Source organism: Pholis gunnellus (assembly GCF_910591455.1).
Source record: "Pholis gunnellus genome assembly, chromosome: 15".
In the NCBI taxonomy this organism is placed as follows: domain Eukaryota; kingdom Metazoa; phylum Chordata; class Actinopteri; order Perciformes; family Pholidae; genus Pholis; species Pholis gunnellus.
The window spans coordinates 12,764,629-12,786,042 of record NC_136542.1 but is presented as its reverse complement, the minus strand read 5'-3'; the positions used below and the strand labels follow the sequence as shown (position 1 = coordinate 12,786,042).

At 43.1% G+C, this 21,414-nt stretch overlaps 4 protein-coding genes across 6 annotated transcripts; 1 reads left to right on the top strand and 3 right to left on the bottom strand.

Annotated features, from left to right (window-relative positions):
- Positions 1-108: 108 nt before the first annotated feature.
- On the top strand, positions 109-2,006 carry LOC306707016 (transmembrane emp24 domain-containing protein 10-like). The gene is made up of 5 exons (XM_079174291.1): positions 109-328; positions 793-913; positions 1,078-1,151; positions 1,252-1,378; positions 1,671-2,006. Exons 1-5 carry the CDS (start codon positions 152-154, stop codon positions 1,790-1,792), a joined length of 621 nt encoding a protein of 206 aa, XP_079030417.1. The 5' UTR covers positions 109-151; the 3' UTR covers positions 1,793-2,006.
- A 145-nt stretch (positions 2,007-2,151) lies between these two features.
- mlh3 (mutL homolog 3 (E. coli)) lies at positions 2,152-7,588 on the bottom strand. Its single transcript, XM_079174292.1, has 12 exons — positions 4,989-7,588; positions 4,764-4,895; positions 4,605-4,678; positions 4,387-4,491; positions 4,188-4,275; positions 4,045-4,113; positions 3,853-3,961; positions 3,028-3,187; positions 2,916-2,939; positions 2,732-2,810; positions 2,477-2,628; positions 2,152-2,379 (listed from the first exon to the last, which is right to left on the bottom strand). The coding sequence occupies exons 1-12, from the start codon at positions 7,492-7,494 to the stop codon at positions 2,308-2,310; spliced, it is 3,570 nt and encodes a 1,189-aa protein (XP_079030418.1). The 5' UTR covers positions 7,495-7,588; the 3' UTR covers positions 2,152-2,307.
- A 1,238-nt stretch (positions 7,589-8,826) lies between these two features.
- On the bottom strand, positions 8,827-9,913 carry acyp1 (acylphosphatase 1, erythrocyte (common) type). 2 transcript variants are annotated; one of them, XM_079174505.1, is made up of 3 exons: positions 9,865-9,913; positions 9,580-9,667; positions 8,827-9,147 (listed from the first exon to the last, which is right to left on the bottom strand). In XM_079174505.1, the coding sequence occupies exons 2-3, from the start codon at positions 9,658-9,660 to the stop codon at positions 8,932-8,934; spliced, it is 297 nt and encodes a 98-aa protein (XP_079030631.1). In that variant the 5' UTR covers positions 9,661-9,667; positions 9,865-9,913; the 3' UTR covers positions 8,827-8,931. The 2 variants fall into 2 exon arrangements, with proteins under 2 accessions (XP_079030631.1, XP_079030632.1); XM_079174506.1 differs by lacking the exon at positions 9,865-9,913 and having other exon boundaries at positions 9,580-9,721.
- A 2,608-nt stretch (positions 9,914-12,521) lies between these two features.
- nek9 (NIMA related kinase 9) lies at positions 12,522-20,065 on the bottom strand. 2 transcript variants are annotated; one of them, XM_079175265.1, is made up of 23 exons: positions 19,485-20,065; positions 18,768-18,945; positions 18,616-18,671; positions 18,465-18,535; positions 18,254-18,359; positions 18,017-18,148; positions 17,800-17,910; positions 17,586-17,650; positions 17,445-17,495; positions 17,149-17,341; positions 16,904-17,048; positions 16,617-16,817; positions 16,387-16,433; positions 16,075-16,236; positions 15,873-15,981; positions 15,618-15,779; positions 15,316-15,483; positions 15,178-15,237; positions 14,884-15,071; positions 14,626-14,784; positions 14,380-14,484; positions 14,236-14,289; positions 12,522-14,139 (listed from the first exon to the last, which is right to left on the bottom strand). In XM_079175265.1, the coding sequence occupies exons 1-23, from the start codon at positions 19,668-19,670 to the stop codon at positions 13,957-13,959; spliced, it is 2,892 nt and encodes a 963-aa protein (XP_079031391.1). In that variant the 5' UTR covers positions 19,671-20,065; the 3' UTR covers positions 12,522-13,956. The 2 variants fall into 2 exon arrangements, with proteins under 2 accessions (XP_079031391.1, XP_079031392.1); XM_079175266.1 differs by having other exon boundaries at positions 15,184-15,237.
- Positions 20,066-21,414: the final 1,349 nt, after the last annotated feature.

Here is a 21,414-nt window from a genome sequence, read left to right as displayed (position 1 = left end):
GTGGTGAAGAGGAGAGGCTGCACATGTGGGGGCGGAGAAGTCACGTGACGCGACCCGGAACTGGAGGGAGACGAGCAGAGGGGGCGGGGTCAGCATCTGACAGGAGCGGCATCTTCCGTCACTCTCATCATCACGATAAGGGATTGGAAGCATGTCTAAACTTCGCGTTTTCCTGCTGATCCCGGTCCTTTTGGACCCGGTGCTTTCTATCACATTCTACCTGCCGGTCAACTCTATGAAATGTCTGCAAGAAAACATCCACAAAGACGTGCTCGTTTTAGGCGATTACGAAGTGGACGAAAATCCAAAAACCAGGACTAATTTGAAGGTACTCGCACGGCAGGTGTAACATATGGCGAGCTTTCTTAATGTTTATCTTGGCGGTTTCTTAAATCAAACAAGTTGTTCTTTACGTTTTTATTGTAAAAAGAAAATTAAAGATTACTACTAAAAATATATCCTGCAATGAATATTCTTGTAAATAGTTATGATATTCTGTCAGAAATATTTTTTTCACCAAAACAAAATGTGTAATGTAAATAATCCAAAAAGTAGAGGGGCATTTAAAAAATGTTATTCTGAAAAAACTAATAATATATGTTAACATTGTGCCATGTAATTGTAATAGGGCTCTTTAAGATCAGGTAATGAAACTAATCATGATACTCGTCTATTGTCATATAATATACCAATATAATATTGATTCATCATCCAGCTCGACTCCAAAGGCAGGAGAAGACCCATTGCCCCACTGAGTTGATACCTGAACCCCTCTGTTCACTCTCTCCTCAGATCACTGATTCTTCGGGTGACCCGTTGTACACCAAGGAGAACGCCACGAAAGGGAAATTTTTATTCATAACAGAAAGTTACGACCGGTTTGACGTTTGCTTCAACAGCATATCTCCAATGGGTGAGTGAGGTACAATCTTTTCTCAATTAATTATTAGTGATAGAGGTAATATTCCAACTCAATTGGACAAACACAAGATGGATAATTGGGGTGTAAAGTCATGTTAATCCAAATTATTTTCTGTCAAATAACTAAATAAATAGGGTGTTATTGCTCGTCATTAGGCACTGGGAGAGTCCCAGACCAACTGGTCATACTGAACCTGAAGCATGGTGTGGAAGCCAAGAACAACACAGAGGTGAGGAGTCGTGTTACTAGTATTCATCCAAACTACTACTGATAATTCAATGTATGATGGCGCAAAATGACAAAAATGAATCTTGCGACCTCTTCGTCAGATTGAAAACTTGGAGAAACTGACCCCCCTTGAGGCGAAGCTAACGCATCTTGAGCACCTCTCACGGTCCATTGCAGATGACTTCACCTACCTGAAGGAACGAGGGAAAGAGATGCAACAAACAAATGGTAAACTAATAGAGCAATATCTTTACTGTAGATGTAGATCACCACTCAGGGCAGAAAATTGCAGCTGCACTGCTCTCTCCGAGTTAAATGTTTCTCTTTTGGCCACATGTGTGATTTGATAGCAGATGTAAATCGCCTGCTGTTTGGTGTTTAGCTAGAAGAGGAGCAAGCTTATGGCTTTGAACTGAGCTGCAGCAGTTTTCTCCTCAGTGTGATTCATAGCTTCATGTATCTGAAAACTATCAAGTTGAAGTTTTGACACTATTTAACTGCAAATTCCTTTCCTAAACAGGTTCCACCAACACGCGGTTGCAGCTCTTCAGTGTCTTATCCGTCTGCTGTTTTCTTGCATTGGCCGCATGGCAGGTTCTCTATTTGAAACGATTCTTCAAGACCAAGAAGTTGATCGAGTAAATACGTTTGTTTTTTTAGCACAACCTGAGGGATACTGAGGGACTGAAAGTTTGGAAACGTATACACGGTCGCTACAATGTGCCTTTTGCTGTTAATGTGATCAATGATCATATTTGAAGGGTTCATTTGAAAAAACAACAACAACGGATATCATAATTTATATTTGTTTTCTAAATCAAGTTGTTTTTTTGTCCTCCATCAAATATCAATCAAACTGGTGTTGGGTTGTTTAAACAACATATCTACATTTTTCCACTGTGCAGACAAGAGAATGTCAATCACATTGGTGTTTAATTCAGTTTAAGAATGGTGTATTAGAAAATTAACGATTCCTTTATAAACAACTTTTTGTGTACGACTTGAGTATTCATTAGTTTTATATGTTAAATATGTTGTTTATATAAAAAGACAAACAAGAGGTTTCGGTCACAGGGCTTTGGGCGTAATTTGACTATTTAAGCCATTTAATTTCGATGAGTTACAATTCATTTTGTTGACAGTAAAGCCACACCCACTTATCTATTTCCATATAGTTCCCACTCTTTATACATTCCTCTCAGCTTTTGCAGGTTGGGTTTCTGTAATTCCTGCAGGAGACAAAAATGCTCAGTCACCAACGGATTGTAAAATGCCTTAAATAGTATATTTAGTACAAAGTTCAGATGCGCTAGTCCATTCTAGTACCTTCTCGTCTTTGTCCAAATGGAGGGTGTCTACTAAGGGAGCAATGGATGGGCGGCCATGGGCACACTGGAAGGGCAACTGACAGGAGGACAAGGATGCCACCAAGCTGCAGCATTCATCTCTACTCAGGCTGTCGTTGAATTTGATGGCACCTGTTAAATGCATACATGTATTAAAGTGAAGTGTAACAAGACGTCAGTGGGAAACTGTCATTTATTCAAGCATCAATGCACGAGAGAAATAATGTAACCGTACCATGGCATGCTAGCGAGGCTAGCACCTTCAGCACAGTGAGAGGCAGAGTTCCTCTTACTCTACCAGTGGAGCGGAGTAACTGAGAAAAAGAAATAGAACGATGCATGTTAGCCTTTATTAAGTCAATGTTATACTTTCTCCATACAAAAAGGTTTAGGAACTTGAAAAAGCTTTCTAAGCTCACCTCAATCTGCTCTTGAAGATACTCCTGATGTGTGATTATAGGGAAAAAGAAGAATTGTGAGATGACCAGTTGGCTAAACGAGCGATGCAATAGATGGTTTCATAGGTCTTACCTTAACAATAGGCTTGATAACAGATTGTCTCCCCCGCCTGAGCTCATTACTCTCCTTTTCCATGAAGCACAGCGGCACCTTTCCCACGAAAGCTTGTGGAGTCGCTGCCTGGGAGAACTTCACTTCCAGGCCCAAACTCCGCAAATGTGCTTCACAAGACCTTTAAGAGGAAGAGTCCATCAGCGATACAGAAAACACCGCTCAACCAACATGCTAACGTAACAGTGTCCATGACATGAAACCAACAGGTTTGAAATAAACCCTCAGTGTCATTGAGAATGCAGCATAGACAAGGAATTAAACAGAAAGAGTTTGAGCTTTAAAAGATGCGGGGTGCAGTTTGACAAAAACAACAGAACAAAGTTGGTTTAAAACATTTACAGCTTAGCCACAGGCGAGCGTATCGTTTATTTAGGTTTAGAAAATGTAAGTTTGAAAGATGACAATAGGCTTCTGAGTGGACTGACTGTGTCGGCAGATTGCGGCGGTTACAGATTGATGACGTCCGTGTCCAAATCAAGCAAAGTGCTCGCTTAAGAGTTGACTCATTCTACTGTCTGGAAACCGACGCGATTTTCTTGCCAATGGATTACAAGAAAAATACAGTGACATTTGGGGACGTGCACTCTACCATTAATACAGGCTGCCACATCATTACAGTGCCGATGCTACTGAATGAGGGCATCTGAGCCAAAGGTCCTGCGCAGTTAACTCAATAAATTCCCTTCAGCCACACTCACTGAACTAATGTATATTCTCAGACTTCGCCTGCAGTTGTTCTGGTTTTACAGGTATTCTCATTTGCCTGTAGCTCTGTAAACACACCTCAGCAGCCGCTGCTCTTCCTCTGTTACGCTGATCTCGAGAGGTGGCAAAATGGTTGATGAACACAGACGTCTCTCCCCGGGGGCCTCTGGGTCCTCCTCGTAAGAATCTATGACAGGACATACATTTATGACATCACACCAGGGTCCCAGAAACAGCATTGTTAATCCAACAACGATCAATCTTTTTAACCTGCCAGTAGATTTTCAAGTCGAACTCTCTCGTGTGCAGCGTGTTGATCCACCAGCACCAGAAGGTTTCCTGGGGTTTCAGCATAAAGAGCATGAGATGCGGATGAATCAACAAATGACAAAACAGTTAAGTCCCGTCTATACCTTCAGTTTCACCGAGTGCTGCTGCAGACTCCTCGTCTCTCGTGTTGATGAGACATGCAAGAAACTTCTTATCCACCTGATGAATAACCTATAAGGCGATTAAATAGCAGTTACTTCATAACATCAATGAAGGTTGAATGGATGAAGCATTATAAAAGAACATTTTGTCAGAACATGCTCAACCAGAAGAGACAGTTGCCTTCATTGAGTGAATCATGGCCTTAGAGAAACGGTAAGGAAACAGGATGTTGTGGATCTTGACAGCCAGTCCGTCGGCTTGCCCACTCGATATGTCCACACCCACCTGGAGACACAGTAGAGCTCATAATGCATCACTAAAAACAGTCAATTCTAATTATCATTAAGACACTAAACTTATTTAAATCCTTACAAAGTTAACAAAGAAGTGTTGTTTACCGTAGGAGGGCAGACAAACACGGGATTATTCCATTTTGAGTACAACGACTTCAGTGAGTCCGACCGCTCAACATCTGATAAGACAAACAATATTAAACGTGAACACAAACCAATATTCATTTTGTATATGAGTGTGTGTGTGTGTGTGTGGCAGCCTACCATCTACAGTCTGATCTGTCTGCCGGGTACCACTGCCATCAAGCCCTGAACTAATCACTCGTTCTGTCCTGGATTTAGGGAGGAAGGGCAACACTAGATCCACCTGAAACGGGTAACATCTGTATTCCATCCCTACAGTTCAGTGGAGGTACTCCTGGTTAATGTTGAGCACTACTTCCAGTTATTATCACGTCAACATCACCTGCTGATTAGCTGCCAACTCACCCATTTCAGAGACGACACTAACTGCCATATTGGTGACATCAGATGTACAGCAGGCCTGCTTTTCTTCAGTGGGCGGGTCTTCATATCGGCTGAGCCCCGTCACTTTGTTGATATAAACCGTCTTCCCCACAGATGTGTCGTAGTGATGAAGCCAGTCCCCAGATGTTGTGTCCTCTTCCCTCTCGGCCAGTAGAGGACTGTCACAGCAACCCAGGACCGGCTCAGGATTCAGGGACTCACGACGGAGACGGGTATTGTCCTGTGAGGTCGTCCTTGACAAGTGCGGCGATACGTTTGAATCGTCTGTCCGGTGTCGTTTCAAATGGACGAGTTTTGCTGCCAAAGATATTTTGCCTTCATTTTGCCCTGAGACTGGTTTTAACTTGGTGAATGCCGAGAGGGTTTGTGGGCTTCGGAGGCTGCTACACGTCCCTTCTTTTTCCGTTTCTGTAACGCCACCATCTTGCTGGTCTTTCTGGGAATTCAAAACAAAGCTGTGTGTCTGAGGAAGTCTAGTATGATTCACGTGATGAGTCTCTTGAGAGGGGCATTTCAGCTCACCAGCGTGGCCACATATTCTTCTGAACTTCTCAAGGGATCCAGGCTCCTTACGTAAAGACAACTTTTGACAAGTTGAAATTCTGTGAATCTTTGAGGGAGTTATGTCGTAGGATGGTTCCTGACTAGTTCTGCCGGGGCCTGCGTACAGTGAGATTTTGCGTTTTGATGCAAAGGATCTCTCTTCACATTTCGGCGCTAAAACCTGTTGCTGAAATACCGACTTGTTGATTCGGGACGGGTCCTGAGTCAGCAGACTTTCATGAATGTATGGATCAGACAGGCCGATCCTTCCGTTACTAATTAAAGTCAGTTCTTGTCCTCCTGCACCCTGACAGTCAGGTAATATTAGCTCAATGCTGTTTAAATCAGGTTGAAATTGTGGACAGACGCTGTCTAGTGGAATCCCACTGCTGGTTGAGGTAGTTGTGTTTAATGGCGTCTCTTTTTCACTTTCTAGTTGTCTGACTGAATTTGACACACATAACACTTGAGTGTCTTCCCCAGCTTCACTAAAGGCTGGCTCCTCGTCCACAGTAATATTATTATCAGATGTAGCTAGCTCAGATCTATATTCTTTGTTTATACTTTCTTCCCTATTTATCTTTTCCAACTCATTTGCAGTTATCTTTTGCTTCCCCTGTTCTTCAGTCTCTTCCTTGCACTCCCGACCAACATTGTCCTCACATACACAGTCATCCTTGCGCTTTCGATAGACAGGATCAGAAGCCAGTTTCATCGCAAAAGTACAATCTAGTGAGGAAGCTCTGCTAGTTGCTTGGCCACCGTCGCCCGTGTTTTGTCCCTCTTGGTCTGTATTGTGAGTGCAAAACAATTCGGGAGCTATGTAGTCCAAGTCATCGTGAGAAAGCACAGCCACCAAGTTCTCCTTGCTGAGGAAAGCTTTCACTGCCTCTTCTATACATAGCAAAACTCCATCCCAATCTTTGAACTCTATCAGAGTTTTGGCAGGCTCGAGACATATGTCATACTCCGAGTAAGGGCATTTGATATTGATGACGTATACTCCGTGCAGCTCGTGGCTTCGTTTGTGCTTTGGACTCCTGAGAGCAGACTGCCCGTCTGGACTGTCATTCTTCGGATTTGAAGCACTCAGTCTGCGAAGGAGAAAGTTCAGGAGCTTGTGTATCCGTGTTTTCAGGAGTAGTCTGTCATTTACATACAGGAACTGTAAGCTGCTATTGTAGTGGCCTTCTCTGCCAATGTGACCCATCACTTCAAACAGTCCGCGCGTGCAGCGGATTTCTCCAAGTTTCTGTGCTCGCCCGAGGCCGTGCATCTGAGCAAACCTGTGGTAGGTGTTTCTGGCTTTAGGAAGCTGCACCATCATGGCTCCTGTGCAGTCGTTCTTCAGGGTGAAGGACACAGAGGGATGCACCAGGGAAATGGCCTCCACTCTGTGTCTGATCCGCTCACCCTCCAGGACAGCATCCATCCTCTTCCTCCGGACCGGCATGTTGTGGAGGAAGTTACAAATGACAACAGTTGTCCCCGAAGAGGGTCGAGCAGTCTCTGCCTCAAACACATCCATGCCCTTGCCATCCTTGAAGATTTTGACGTGAGTTTTCACAGATGATCTGGTCCTTGTTGAGATTTCAACTAGTGTGGCCAGTGAGACTACACTCGCCAGGGCTTCCCCCCTGAAGCCATACCACCTGAGGTTGTCCAGGTCTTCGACGGTGCTGCATTTGCTTGTGTAGTATCTGTTTCCCACGCACTCCAAGTCCTCAGCATTTATGCCAGCGCCGTTGTCGACTACCTGTACTTTGAACGCCTCCATGTCCACCCTGACCCCCACACAGGTCGCCTCGGCATCAATGCTGTTCAGGATCAGCTCCTCTATGCACTGCTGAAGCGAGGGAAGAGCGACACCGGAGCGAAGTTTCCCCTGTACGTCTTTAGGCAAACACTTAATCATGGTGTTCATAACATTCAGCTGTCTTAAAATTAGCCGTTGCTAGCTAACGCTCAGTACCGTTAGCTTAACGCTAACGTTAGCTAGTTCCACAACCTTTTGATTGCGAAACATTAAAAGTAAGTCGGGATACACTTCCTGTTTAAAATTATTAAATACAAATACAAAATATCGAAAACGATGCTAAAATCAACCTCGGCTGCTGTTTACAGTCAACGTGTAACATCAAGAGCAGACCGCAGCAGCCAACAGCCAAGTCTAACAGCGCCATCTTCCGGTGTAGAGGACCTACAGCTCGACGGCCTTTTAATTTATTAGTTGGCAAATTTCAACCAGCTCTGAATGTGCGTAGCGCCACCTACTGTACGGAGTGTGCTATCTCATGTGTTTACTGACTTGTATTTTATTAACTTTATGAATTTCATAAAAAGAATATCCAAGAGAGAGAGAGAAACAGGCAGGAGAACAAGCAGCCATTGATATAAAAAAGGAAGTTATTTGGTTAAAATAATGTGGTTGGCTTTAGTACAGGGCAACAGTTACAGATACACTGTACTGCCAAACCATCAGATTATTGTCACAGTTAGGTTGCTCCCTCCGGATATATATCCACAAAAGCTGTGTTTTTTTAATCACATCGTACTTGCGGTTCGTTCTTCCTAGCATCTTTGCACACGCTTCAATTTCCGTTATTTGTTCCCGCCACATTTTCAGCATAGGGGACAAAAATTAGAACAAATAAAAGAATAAATACAAGTAAATTATCATCCAACATGACGAGCCTAGGGAGAAAATGTACCATCTTCACTCTTGTTAATCCCTCCAGATCCCATGTTATGTTTTGTATTTATGTATCCCTTTATTTCTGTCACACAACAAGTCAATATCCAACTCCATCACATTTGTGTGAAGAGGTGGTCAGATTTCAATTTTGTACACCATGTCTCCTCCTGTTTGGCTCCTGACATCATCAGTTACTTTCTTCACGAGAATTTCTCCAAACCATTCAAACAAACGCAATTTGAGGTTTCATTGATCCTACATCTTTGGCTGTTTTGTCAGTGATTCTCCTCAGCCACTCGCAGAGTCATTAAATGGGTATCTAGTCATTCATCAGGCTCCGCTCAGACTCCTTCAGTCTGTCTTTGTGGAGGCCAATGAATACGGCGGTGACAGATTTCCAGGTCATTCCATGGCCCGTTTGCTCACCAGGATGTCTGCTGGATTCTGGATAATGTCACCTCGTCAAGTATTCCCTTATTAGCTACAATAAAATTCAACAATTTGATGCAGGCTGGAAGGACTTTTATTTGTATTACACTATTGTGTAGGTGTTAAGGATGAACATAAATCATTTCCATACTTGAGCTGCATTCCAACTAATAAAATAAACAATAAATAAAACATTTGCATCAAAGTTAATATTACAAGTACAAACTATGGGTTATCTTAATTTACAATCTTAAAAGATGAGTGTTCTAGGCTATCCACTGTTTTCTCATTCGTAAACTCTGCCTTGGTTATGCGTGACTTGGGGCTCCCGGTGGATTTCAGCCATTCTTGCATTTCTTTCACCTGGTTTCGTGGGCCTTGTAGCTGCCCCTGAACTGTTCCTGCGCCTGTGTTTTGGACCCATCCCACCAGGCCAAGCTTCCTCCCCTCGGCCTGGAAAATGAAACATGGTGGATTAAAAATAGCAGATACTGATGGAGAGTAAGACTGTCAGGGGAATATTAGTTAGATACATTGTACAGGATTGGTTGTGAACACTATAGAACTTGATCTCTTTAAGCATTGTATAAAGTGCAATAATAGCTTGTCATTTTCCAATTAAACATTTATGTTTACAAGCTTTAATGTAAAAAAAAACAACAACATTGTATTCCAGGTGCTTTTAGCTACATCTTGCTTCCTTCCTAAAAAAACAAAAACAAATCATAACCCATGATAATTAACTAAGTTAACTGTACCAGCAAGACTGTGACACGCGGCTGCCAGCTCAAACAAAAGCTAAACAATGAGATAAAGTGATTTACTTCACACTACCGTTACACCTGTTCATGTGTAGGCTTACTTTATAATCACTGTCAAACTCACTTGAGTGTATTTCCGAAAAAACACGCCTTGCACTCTGCCAAAAACTTCATAATCCACTGAAATTAGGTCTTCGTTGCTCATAGTGTACCTGGAACAGGAGAAACAAGACAGCAGCTAGCTACGTGTTGTGTATTATTGTTAGCTACGATATAGCTACCACAAGCTATGCTAACCTAATGTATGCCTGTATGTTCTAACGATTTACCACCTCGATAACTAACACGTTTAGCGTATTATTCATTCCGTATGAATACAGGAAAGCTCGTTGTATGTCATATAATTCACCTGGATGTCGTTAGGAAGCCGCGAGACTACTATCCAGCTCCAAAAGATCTCTATTTAAAACATCCGGGACTCCGCTTCCGGAAGTGATCAACGGACCAATCAGAGAACACCAGAGATATCAGAGATATTTGGTTTCTAGGCAACGAATGTAAACCTTGGGAAAAAATCGAGTAGCTTTATGTGTCGACGGATAGCTAAACACACAGTTACTTTTAATTCAGACGACATTCAAAGGGTCAGTTGAATGTTTTTTATTTATTGCAAAGGCTTCTAACTCTTTGCCCTTTTTATTTATGTATTTTTTGGGATGATCTGGATAATCTAGATACTTTTTGGATTCCTCGTCCGTCCTAAAGGTGAGCGTGACAGTTCACTCCTGACCTTAAAAACAGCAGTTAGCTAGATCTCCACTCAAGGTCGACTGGTTTACATATTCTGGATAACAATCTTCATCTGCTGATTGCTTTTTGGTTGACATAGAGCTCAGACTGTATGTAATTTAAATAAAGTAATCGTCGACTGTAAACGTAGTTGAATGACGACTGAGCAAACATAATCTGTGTAATTTGGTTGAAAGCGAGTTGTCAACGGCTGCTGTCAGGGTTAAGACTACATTGTCAAGTTCAATCTAAGTAAAATAAAATATTTTTCTACATTTGAACAGGAGACTTATTACATGAAATGCATGCAATAACTTCTTGATTCAGTCACACTTGTGCTTTTACTTTGCATATAGTCATACACTGCAGCTGCACAGCATTCTCCTTCAATGTTTTTCTCTTTTAGTCTCACTTTTTGGATGCTTTTTTTCTTCTTCTTAGAAATTATACTGGAAAAAGCACTCAGCAGCTGGTGTGGAGGGCTCGGGTGTCTTTCACAACAAAACAACCTCAAAGACAACCGCTGAAGCCATGAGCACATACACAGGAAGAAAACACAGTGACCAAGGGCTGCACAACACTGCAGGAAAAAGAAATGCAGATGTCTATACTGAAGCACAACATGGTGGTGTACCTGGTAGGAGAGCAGATGCAGTAAACCAGCCATTTCCAAACAAGCCTGTTAGCCACAGAAGATCTCTCCAACCCACGAAACAAGCCGTAGTTGTTCCAAAACAACCAAGAGGCCGTTCGTTAACCCTAGAACACCATTCAAATGCCACCGGAAAGACCGATGAATACCAAGATCCAAGAAACGACTCAGGCGGCAGACAGCCCAGTGGAGAACTGCAGATGGCCAGAGCAATTCATGCAAAAGAGCTGGTGCTACAGGAGAAGCTGTGCCGCGTAGAGGACAAAATAAGACAAAAGATCCAGAGAGACACTGCTGCACTTGACCAAAAGAGTGAGGAGCAGAGGCACAGCAGGGAACAAGCAGAGAGGGGAAACTACCAGAGAGAATCCAGGCTGTCTGAGCAGCAGAGGAGAGAACCAGTGAGAAGAAGAGAAGTGAAGGTGCAAGAAAGCCGACAGGAGGATGTTAAACAATATATGAAGACACAAGATCAGGAAGAAAGAGCTAGGAGGGAAAGAAGGGAAATAGAAGTTGCACAGGCACACAAAAAAGAACATAATGCATCTCACCAGATCACAGTTCCTGAGCAAGAAGCGAGTGGAGAGCTGAACAAACCACGGTGGGAGAAAGTGAAAGAGCATACCGGAAGAAAAGAAAGGGATGAAAAAAATAATGGCATTTGGGAAGACACAGGTGTGAAGTCACAGGATGGAACAGTGAAAGCAAAAGAAAAAGAAAGACATCAACATACAGCCTATACAGGCGATGCAGGTTGGAAGAGAGAGAGAAAATATAGGGAAAGGACATATAAGGAGATTTCTGACGATGAAGATATGCCTCAAATGAGTCAGCAGAAGGCTTCTCATAAAGCTGCAACAGAAGGGAGAAAACCGTCAGGGGGACCAAGGCTTCCACCACTTTCTCATCCCTCACATTCCAGCAGGCCAGACCTGGGACAGGAAGTCAGCACGGACACCAGACACCAGCTCCTTCTCTGCAATATTTGCAACAGAAAGTTTGCAGGCGCAAGATTAGAGACGCATGTCCAAATCTGTGAGAAAGTTAAACAATCAAAGCGTGGAGTCTTCAACACCTACTTTCACAGGACCAAGGGATCTGCCTTAGAGGAGTTCATGAAAACCTACAGTGAAGGTCCAGAGGTAGGCCAGTGATATGTGGGTCTCTTTAAAAGGGGAGCTAGTATGTTGACCACTCATACCCCTGTGGAGTATTGTTTTTAAGAGTGGCTCATTTTGACTTTCAAGCATTTACTGTTTTTTTGGTTTTATTCAGGTTTTGAAGAAAAACAACCAAAGAGAGAACCAGGGAAATACAAGGAATCTGCAGAAAGGTCGGAAGGTCCCGGGTCGAACTGCACATCAGCCAAAGTGAGGAGATCAGAACTGACCCAGAAACTTCGGCCCTGAACTATTTGAACAACCATCACCATCTCATTAGTCACAGTCTCTGAATTGTCTGATTCTAGCCCTTACACAAGCTTTGTTTCAGATCTCTCGTCTACATTTCCATCATACATTCCATGTGACCTGAACAGAACTGTCTAAGATGTTTTTTTAGCTCTTTACAAGACTAACACACGATTATATTAATATGAACTAATAGAAATAAATGTAGTGTATTCTATCTTAGATTGTGGAAAATATTGACTATCAACAAAAGACAAGTTAGTTTTATTTATGGCTTTTACACAATGAAGCAACAGCGTGACTGAGAGAAGTGTTTATACAACTGTTACATCTCCATGTTTGGTTAATTGTTAACAAAAAATAAACCATATTTTTTAGATGCCGTCAACACATCATTTTCATATTTGCATTCATTTTGGTTTCAATAGTTTGCTAAGGCACACCGACTGTATTTAACGTCGCAATTTACAGCATGAAAATACTGCCAGTGTTATTCTGCTGACAGATCACTGACCACGAGACAACTGCTTGTAAGCGAACTATGAAAAAAGGGTTTTTACACACAAACACTTGTAACACGGACAAACATACCCCAAAAAATGCAACTACTTATTTGCATCACAAATGACGCAAAATACGGAAACAACATAAACAACAAAGTACCAACGACAGGTAAAATGGTTATAAATGCAATAAGAAAACAACATTATAGACGCATGGTAAGCTATATCATAAACATTCAAACTGTTCATACACGTCACAGAGAAGACAGACCTACATAATATGTGCTTCCCCATGAAGAATTCAAGAGTTGAAGAAGGCAATAAAAAAAGTAAGCGCTTGTTAAAAAAATGAAATCAGTAGTTTCGTGTTTCACACAAATACTTTCATATGATAATAAAACATGCACATGTAAAAAAAAAAAAAGTATATATTTGAATAAGATCATTTTTAGATAATGTTTATAATATCATTTCTCATAAATGTGGAGAAACTGTTAAAAGCTATTCTGTATTTGGCACTTTCACTTTTTAAGAATATCGAATGAAATCAATAATTAAAAATAAATTGAAAGACGACGCCAAATTGAGTTATGATCAATCTGGACAACATCCTGGCAGCGCATCGCTCAACAATTGACAAAAAGGAAAATGAATCTTTGGATGCATCAGCAACAGCTTTCCTATTTGCATTAGATGGACTTATGTGATATTTGATAAATACTAACATATGAGGCACTAACGACCGAAGCCTCAATGCTGACATCCCTTAAAGTCAATAACACCACCAAAACATGAACTCAACATTCACATTACAGAGTGACACTATACTCTCTATGATTGTCTCTCACAGGGGGTCAGGGTGCTGCATGTTGAATCCAGCCAACATTTCAGTTTGTGGAGAAACTAGCTAGATTACTGCACACAGGTGAACGCAGGTGTGCAAGGTATTACACAGTATTACATATGTAACAGATCGTAATAATGCAATTTAGCGTTCTGTCGAAACGCGTGTAACCTCTGTGAATGGGCACGAGGCTGCAGCCTCTACTGCACGTCCAACCAAGCCTCCGATCCCCATCTAACCAGCTGGTTTAACTTAACAGGTGCTATTCACGCTTCTCCCATAATCAGGACATCGGCAGGTAAAGTCACACACTGGCCCCTGAAGATCGGCCCCCGTGGTTTGTGAATGCGCCTCCTCTTTCTCCTCCGTCCCCGGGCATTCGGGCATCAGAGGGATGGTTTCCGTTATTGTCACATCCGGCTTCCCTTTGCGCTGAACGGTTGATCGCTGCCCAGAGCCTTTCGTTCTCCTTTTGCTGCTCATTGACCTAGAGGCGGCAGGAATACGTGCTGTTACTCACGCACAAGGATCGGACCCAGCACGATGAGGCGGACGGGCGGCTTTTTGGGGACACATTTCTTACCTGCCTCTCGAGCATCTCGATCCTCAAATCTTGATTCGCGACCGTCTCTCGCAGCTGCAAAATAAGCTTTCTTGTCAAATACTGTGGCAATGGGTTTTCATTATTAGATCGTAATTTGCAGTGCTGAGTGTGCAGATTTGATACCTGTGCAACCTCGCAACTTGCTTTGCAGCATGCGCCTGTTTCTCCCTTTTTGCAGAAGCCAGCCTCCTCCAGTCCGTTGACTTTATCACAGGTCATTCGTTTAGTCTGAAAAACAGTGGACATAGTGAACGCGTTTCAAAAATGCAGTATTACACGGTATGAACACGAGTACTGTGAAACTCTAGAAGTGTTTATTTGGAGTACATAACTCAGGTCTAGATAAGTGAAAGGTAATATTGGCATTACCGATAGGTCTTTCTTAGTGCCCACTGCTTCTGCCGCGGCCTTTAGCTCTTTCAGCTCCTCATAAGGCAGAGTGACGCTCTCGGAGATAGAAGAGAGCTGGTCGGGAATGGATCCATCAGCGTCAACTGGTATCGGGATGAACTCTGCATTCTCAAGCTCCTGTTGGATGAAAACCTCCCTGAATTAGAACACAGAGTCTCCATTCAGAGGTTTCTGTTTTACAATTCCTTATTCCTTCAGGCTTTCACGATAACAAACCTTTCTGAGCCAGAGAGGGCAGGAGCTGTCCCCAGTCTGACTTGTCAGTGACATCATGGGAGTCTCCATGAAGCACTCCTCCGTATTATCCTCCCGCGTACCACCAAGACCCCTGTCACGACAGTCCGTCTCTGAACCAGGTTCTCTGTCCAGATCCACCGTAGATGTAGACGCCTCCTGGCCCAGTCCTATATACGCATAACAATGTAGACTTTCAGGACTAAATGTAGACATATTCCTGAAGCAAAGAATATGAATCAATACACAAATTAGTGTCCAAAGAAAAGTATATACCAATACCAACTGATAGTCCACTGCTGTTAGATCGAATAGTCTTGGAGTTGAGCACTTTCTCTGCAAAGGATAACATATATTAGACAGCTGGCTGCTTGCACGCGTACACTGTGCAAGTGTCTGGTTGTGATTACTAACCCATGATGATAATGGTGTGCCAGCCACGGCAAGAGAGGTCCGGTACATGGTGCAGGGAACCAAAGATGGGCCTTGGCATGGCGGGGCATACCTCTGAACCAAATCCCTTATCAGCTGGCATCCCAAGTCGCCCGTTTCCTGCGTTTCCCCATGCAAATATGTGATTGTCTGCAAGGAATACAAAAAGAGGTGATGATATATCCTTCTGGGAGGAAATAAAAGTAGCACAAACTCTGAAATAAAATCAGAAGAATGTACATATTATTGCAATAGAAGCACTACAGGACTAGGTACGGCCTTACCCTCAGTGGCTGCTATGGTGAAGCCGTCTCCACAAGACACTTTGGTCATTATCTTCCCTCCAAAGGGTCCGAGAAGGAGTTGGACACCCGGGTGTTTCTTAAAGTCCTTGACACCCAGCTGTCCGTACTTGTTGCAACCAAAGGTGATCAGACGACCACGTTCTGACAAAGTGAAAAATCATGAAAAATGATGTTTCTGTGAAATGGTGACAATGTTGACTTGCGTGAGAAATATTAGCCTTTTTATTACGGTACCATCAATGGCAGCTGTGTGGGTCTTCCCCGAGGCTATGACCTGAATCTTGAACCTCGCCAGCTGCTTTACCAAAGTCAGTGTAGTGATGTACGGGATCCCCTGATAACCCTGGTGTGGTGTACAGAAAAAGAAACCAAACATAAACATAGCTGCATCCCCTGAAGTCCCGATGATTACAGTCCTGTATGTAGAACCCAGTACCTCTCCGGGGTGGTTTTTTAGACCAGAGATTCCCTGGTTCAGACCAAGCTTGTTGAATTCATTGTTTCCACATGTTAGGACTTTGCCAGTATCTGTTAAAAAGAAGGTTCCATCGCTGGTACATGACACTGAGGAGATGGTGGCGCCTTTCGGGATCTCCACCTGGGAACACCAGAAAACAGACCGTATACTTTTAATTGCTACACATGGGACCATATTGCTTTAAACACTTTGTATCTTACTGGCTCCTGCAAGGTTTTAGCCGCTTGACAGGCATTCAAGAGTGTGCCAGAACCGGAAAGAAAATCTTACCTGCATCGGAGAAGAAAAGTCATCCTCACATTCCAGGCCGAGACGCCCTGCACCAGGAAAATAGAGCAAATCCAACTGAGAACACCTTTTTTGACTGTGTTTTTTAAATTTATTTTTGAAAAAGACCACTATCTCCACCTGCTGGCTACAGCCACAACAGCAAAAACAATCTGGCAGAGGCTTAGTCAGCTCAAAAACCAAAGTAAATACAGCAACTATACTCTATGTACCATACTCTCCGCAGCCCCAGGAGTAGATGTCCCCGCTCTGAGTCAGGACCACCACATGGTTGTCTCCGCATGAAACCTGACGGACAGGCCGCTCTTCGAAAAACTCCAAAAGCACTGGTTTCAAAACCTCCATGCCGAGCTCTCCCTCCACTCCAATGCAGCCGTAATAGTCTGACCCAAACATGTACATCTGGTCCTCGTCTGCAAAAGCAGCAGAATGTTCAAAAGGCATCTTTACAGAAAAAACGTTGTTGGTTTTTTTTTGGGAGGAAGATTTTGTCACTCACCGGTGACGCAGGCAGTGAAGTCAGCCCCACACGCCACCTGTCGGATGGCCTTCCCCTGTAGCTGGTCCACCCTCCTCGGCTGCCGGTAGGAGGACTGGTCTCCCTGACCCAGCTGGCCCACCATCTTGGCTCCACCTTGGACATTCTGAAGAGAAGTTTGAGAGAGCTCCTTGTAATGAAGAACACAAGAACAAACCCGATCCAGCAAATCTCTCCCAGAGTGACGGCGAGTGGTAAATACTCACTGCCCAGGTATACAGCTCCTTTTCCACGGTCACCACTGCAAAGTGACTCTCTCCTGCACACACATGCTGGGCACTGCTGCCTCCTTTAAACATGTCCATTTTCTGGGGGGTGAACTTGCCTCCACCCCAGAAGTACACCTCCCTTGAGCGTGTGGTCACCACAGCCACAGGGGTGTCACTCACTGTACTCAGCCTGTGGTGCATCCAGGACAATCAAGTGAGTTACATAACTACAACATCTTACTCACGGGACTATAGACAGGCTGGAGCATATGAAACAACTGTTGACAACTTACTTTGGTTTTTTCATTGCTGAATTCAGCAGGGCAACTCGCTCCTCCAGCTCCCTTATAGAGAACAAAGTTGTCAGTGGGCTGTCGTGGGTGTTTTGACTCTGTTGAATCCAACGGCATCTGAATCATTTTCAACCAACTTACTGTCTACAGCAGGAGATGAGTGGCTGGCCCAAAATCTGCTCAGCTGTAGGCCTCTTTGCGGGGTCCTTCAACACAAAAAAAGATCCCAAGAACTTAACAGTGGTATCCCTCACAGAGACCAGATGTTTCCTGAGCACACAGTGTAACCTCTGGCACCAAATCATTTCTTTCACAACAACCCCAAAGCTCTTCTCCGATTATTCCCGTCACTCACTTGATCGAGGCACTCATACACCAGTTTGATCAATGCGGACGAATACACATCCGAGTTCACATCCATGGTCCAGTTGCCCTGGACTATTTTCACACAGAGGTTCAGAGCGTTCTGGTGGACACAAGCAGCAACATTAGTAAATTCTGTCAGGGCGAAATCTCATTTTCAGATTAAAGCAAATAATAAAAAACTATTTCTAGCTCGTAAACAAACCAACCGTTGCATCGAATGTCCTTGTAAGAACCAGGACTTCAAAAATGACACATCCCATGGCCCAGATGTCTGATTTGAAGTTGTACTTCGATCCCTGGCACAATTCAGGCGACATGTAATATGGAGTTCCCACACACTGGATTTACAGAAGAAGAGAAAAGTGAAAAAAATCCATTAATATTTACTAAATCATCAGTTTGGTAAAACATGTTGGGAAGGGGGGGAGGGGGTCACAACTTACAGTCTCTGCCATTGAAAACTCAGAGTCTAGCTTCTTTGCGAGGCCGTAGTCGCCCAGCTTGATGAGGTCAGTCTTGGTCAGAAAAATGTTCAGAGTTTTGATATCTCTAAAAGACAAAAACGGATGGTTCCATTACCCAAAAAAAAAAAAAAACAGATACAAACAGAAAGTCCTGCAGATGTCACCAATAAGGGCATGAAAACGTGCTCACCTGTGTAGGATCCCAGCCTTGTGAATGTAGGACACAGCTGAGGCGATTTGGTACAGGTACCAAATGACCACCTAAAGAAACACGTTAAAGGAGAAGATATAATAGAGAACAGTCTGTTTGTTTAAAACACCCTGCAGTGGTGCACTCATACCTCTTCACTGAAAAGTTCCCCATTCTGGTGATTGATTTTATCATACAGATTCCCTCCTGTGATGAGAAGGCCATTTAGCGTTCAGTCACAGATGGACAGCATTCAAACTAATCTCAATAAAAATCTTCAGAGCGGACTAAATATGGACTTACCATTACAATACTCCAACTCAATGAGCAAGGTGTTTTTATCCATGAAGTGATTCAAGTAGGCTATGATGTTGTTGTGCTCCAGGATGGAGAGGATGCTGATCTCATTCATGACATCTCTGCGCTCCCTTTCGGAGAGGGAGTTCAGCTCCACCTCCTTCCACACCACCAGAGAGTTGTCCTATAAGCCAAAGGGGACACCATTAACATAACAATACAATTAATAAAAAATAGTAGTGTCCAGATTTGGTCCTGCACAGGTTTAAGTTTCTCCACGGTGCGTATTGGCGGTTTACAGAATAGACAGAGAAGCTTCTAAGGTTTAGAATAAGAAAAAAACTTCTGTCTGCAAATCCTCATATAAGTTTCCAGCTGGACTACAGGCTGAAGAAGCAAGGCACTTGTTCTCACTCAGGAATGTCTCATAGGGGCATGGAAACAGAGGAGCAGTGAACCGGGACAGGCACATCCTGTACAGTAAATCATGGAGCACACGTCTGATATATCTAGTTGGTCTGTTTCCACCGTGAGCAGTGGTTCTAATCCCTTCTGACTGCAAACCCCATTGCCAGTCCAAAGAAGAAGTTGTGGGGACCATGTAGACTTACACACATGTCCCTTGCACTGTTGGTGAGGTAAATGTAAGAAAACAGGAAAGTTATCATCGCATGGCATAAAGTGTTTTAAAGAAAGAAAGCACTGCTGGGACAGACTACTTACCTCTGTTCTTCGGTAGAGGGTTGCTTCACCAAACGCCCCCCTTCCGAGGATCCGGATAGGAACGTAATGCAGCTTCTCTTCTTCGCCATTATATGTGCCCGACGCGGATCGCTCACTGACCACTGACCCGCAGTCCAAATCGGAATTTAGCGAGTCGAAATGTCTTTCATAGTCCCCGAGTGACATTTCTGTTTAGGGACTTGTTAGCCAGTGTGCAGTGATGGAAATAACCCGAACAGGCCTAACGACAACTCTTTCTGAAAGACTCCTACTAAACCGTACACATGTCTGACATGTTTCCCGTGTAGGCGGATAAAGAGAGCTGTCAAATGATTCGTACGAAGTTACCAGATGCCCGAAAAGCCACTTAACACACACACTGTAAGAAACCAAATGAACAGATACAACGTAGCAAAAATACGTGCAAATAGTTCGAGAGCGTCAAGCATAACACAACAAAAACGGGGACGTTCAGACAACTTTTTTGAAGTTTCAGAATAAAAGTCATAGCTCCGAGAGTGCTGTGGTGTATTTTACGATGAAAACGAATTTCCGGTAGTGACACTCGTCTGCTCGGCTAACGCTTTAGTTAGCATGAATACATTGCTCTCCCGCATATAAAACCCTGAACTGTGGTGGGTTACCACACTAAAAGGTTCCGTAGGTTTACACAACAAGCACACGAGTTCACCAATGTTTAAAATGTCGTCTGACACGCGCCTACACAGGCAACAACCGCGGGCTCGTTCATCATTTCCTTGCGCTAAAACCCGGAAACTATCAAATCAAACAGTCCGCTCGAAGTTAATAAAGTTTTTTCACACATTGCTTTACTCGAGCGGCTATAATTAAAATCAATGTCACACAAGTAGCCGACGAAATGTTGGTGCCATACACCAGCTGTCCACTTTCAGTTCACTGTTGTATTGATTTGATACCAAAATATAAGAATTAACGTGGTGCATCGTGACACTATCCTATGAAACTTCTTTTAATGTACGGGATGTGTGATATTAGTAAAATCCTGTCACTTTATGTAAACGTTTACATTTATATATATATATCATTGTATCATGCATTTTCAGGAAAATCAATTGAATAACTGTAAATGGATAAGATAGCCGGGCAGGAATGTCTGTTTTTTATTTAAAAAAAAGACATTCCTAAAAAAATTATAATCCAATATTGTTATAACTCTGTCATTTTCATTGATTTAAACAGTCTTCTATCACATATATTGAAGGGATGTTGCTTGTTTGTGTGCAGCAGGAGGGTTTACAAAAATCTGTCTCCCACAACCCAGCCTGAGTGACATATTAGAGGTCACCAGCACTCTGTAGATCAGTATCAGAGTGTCCCCTGTAAAATACATTAAATAAAATTCTCATTATTTGCATTGTGAGCCTTTTCATGAGAATCTAAAAGCCTAAATCTAAAAATAAGAGAGAGAGACAATAAAAAAAGACTTTCATGAGGGGTTTTAACATAAGAGATAGTGTGTAAAGGGGACTCAACCCCCCCCCCCCCCCCCCCCCCCACGCACACACATAGTTAATATTGACAGAGCAGCCATCTCACACAGATAAAAGTGGCAGGCAGAGAGGATTTCTGAGTAAAAACCAGATGGATATCCAGACAATGATTTCAAATGATGACTTCAGCACAGATGGAAAATCCTTCCATCATAACACAGGGAATAATGGTAGGCTGGCATAATTTAAACCGTACTCATAATTGCATTATTATCCTTCACTTCAAACTTACATCAAAGTGTCTGTTTGTTCAGGATCTATGTGCACAGTCAGAGTTGGGTCCAGAAGTCTTCCACTGTATCCATTGGTGGCCGTGTGTTTAGGACTGCTAAACGCTATACTGATGTTATCCGCTATTGTTATTGGTATTTACTGTGAGTACAACTGATCCAAGGGAG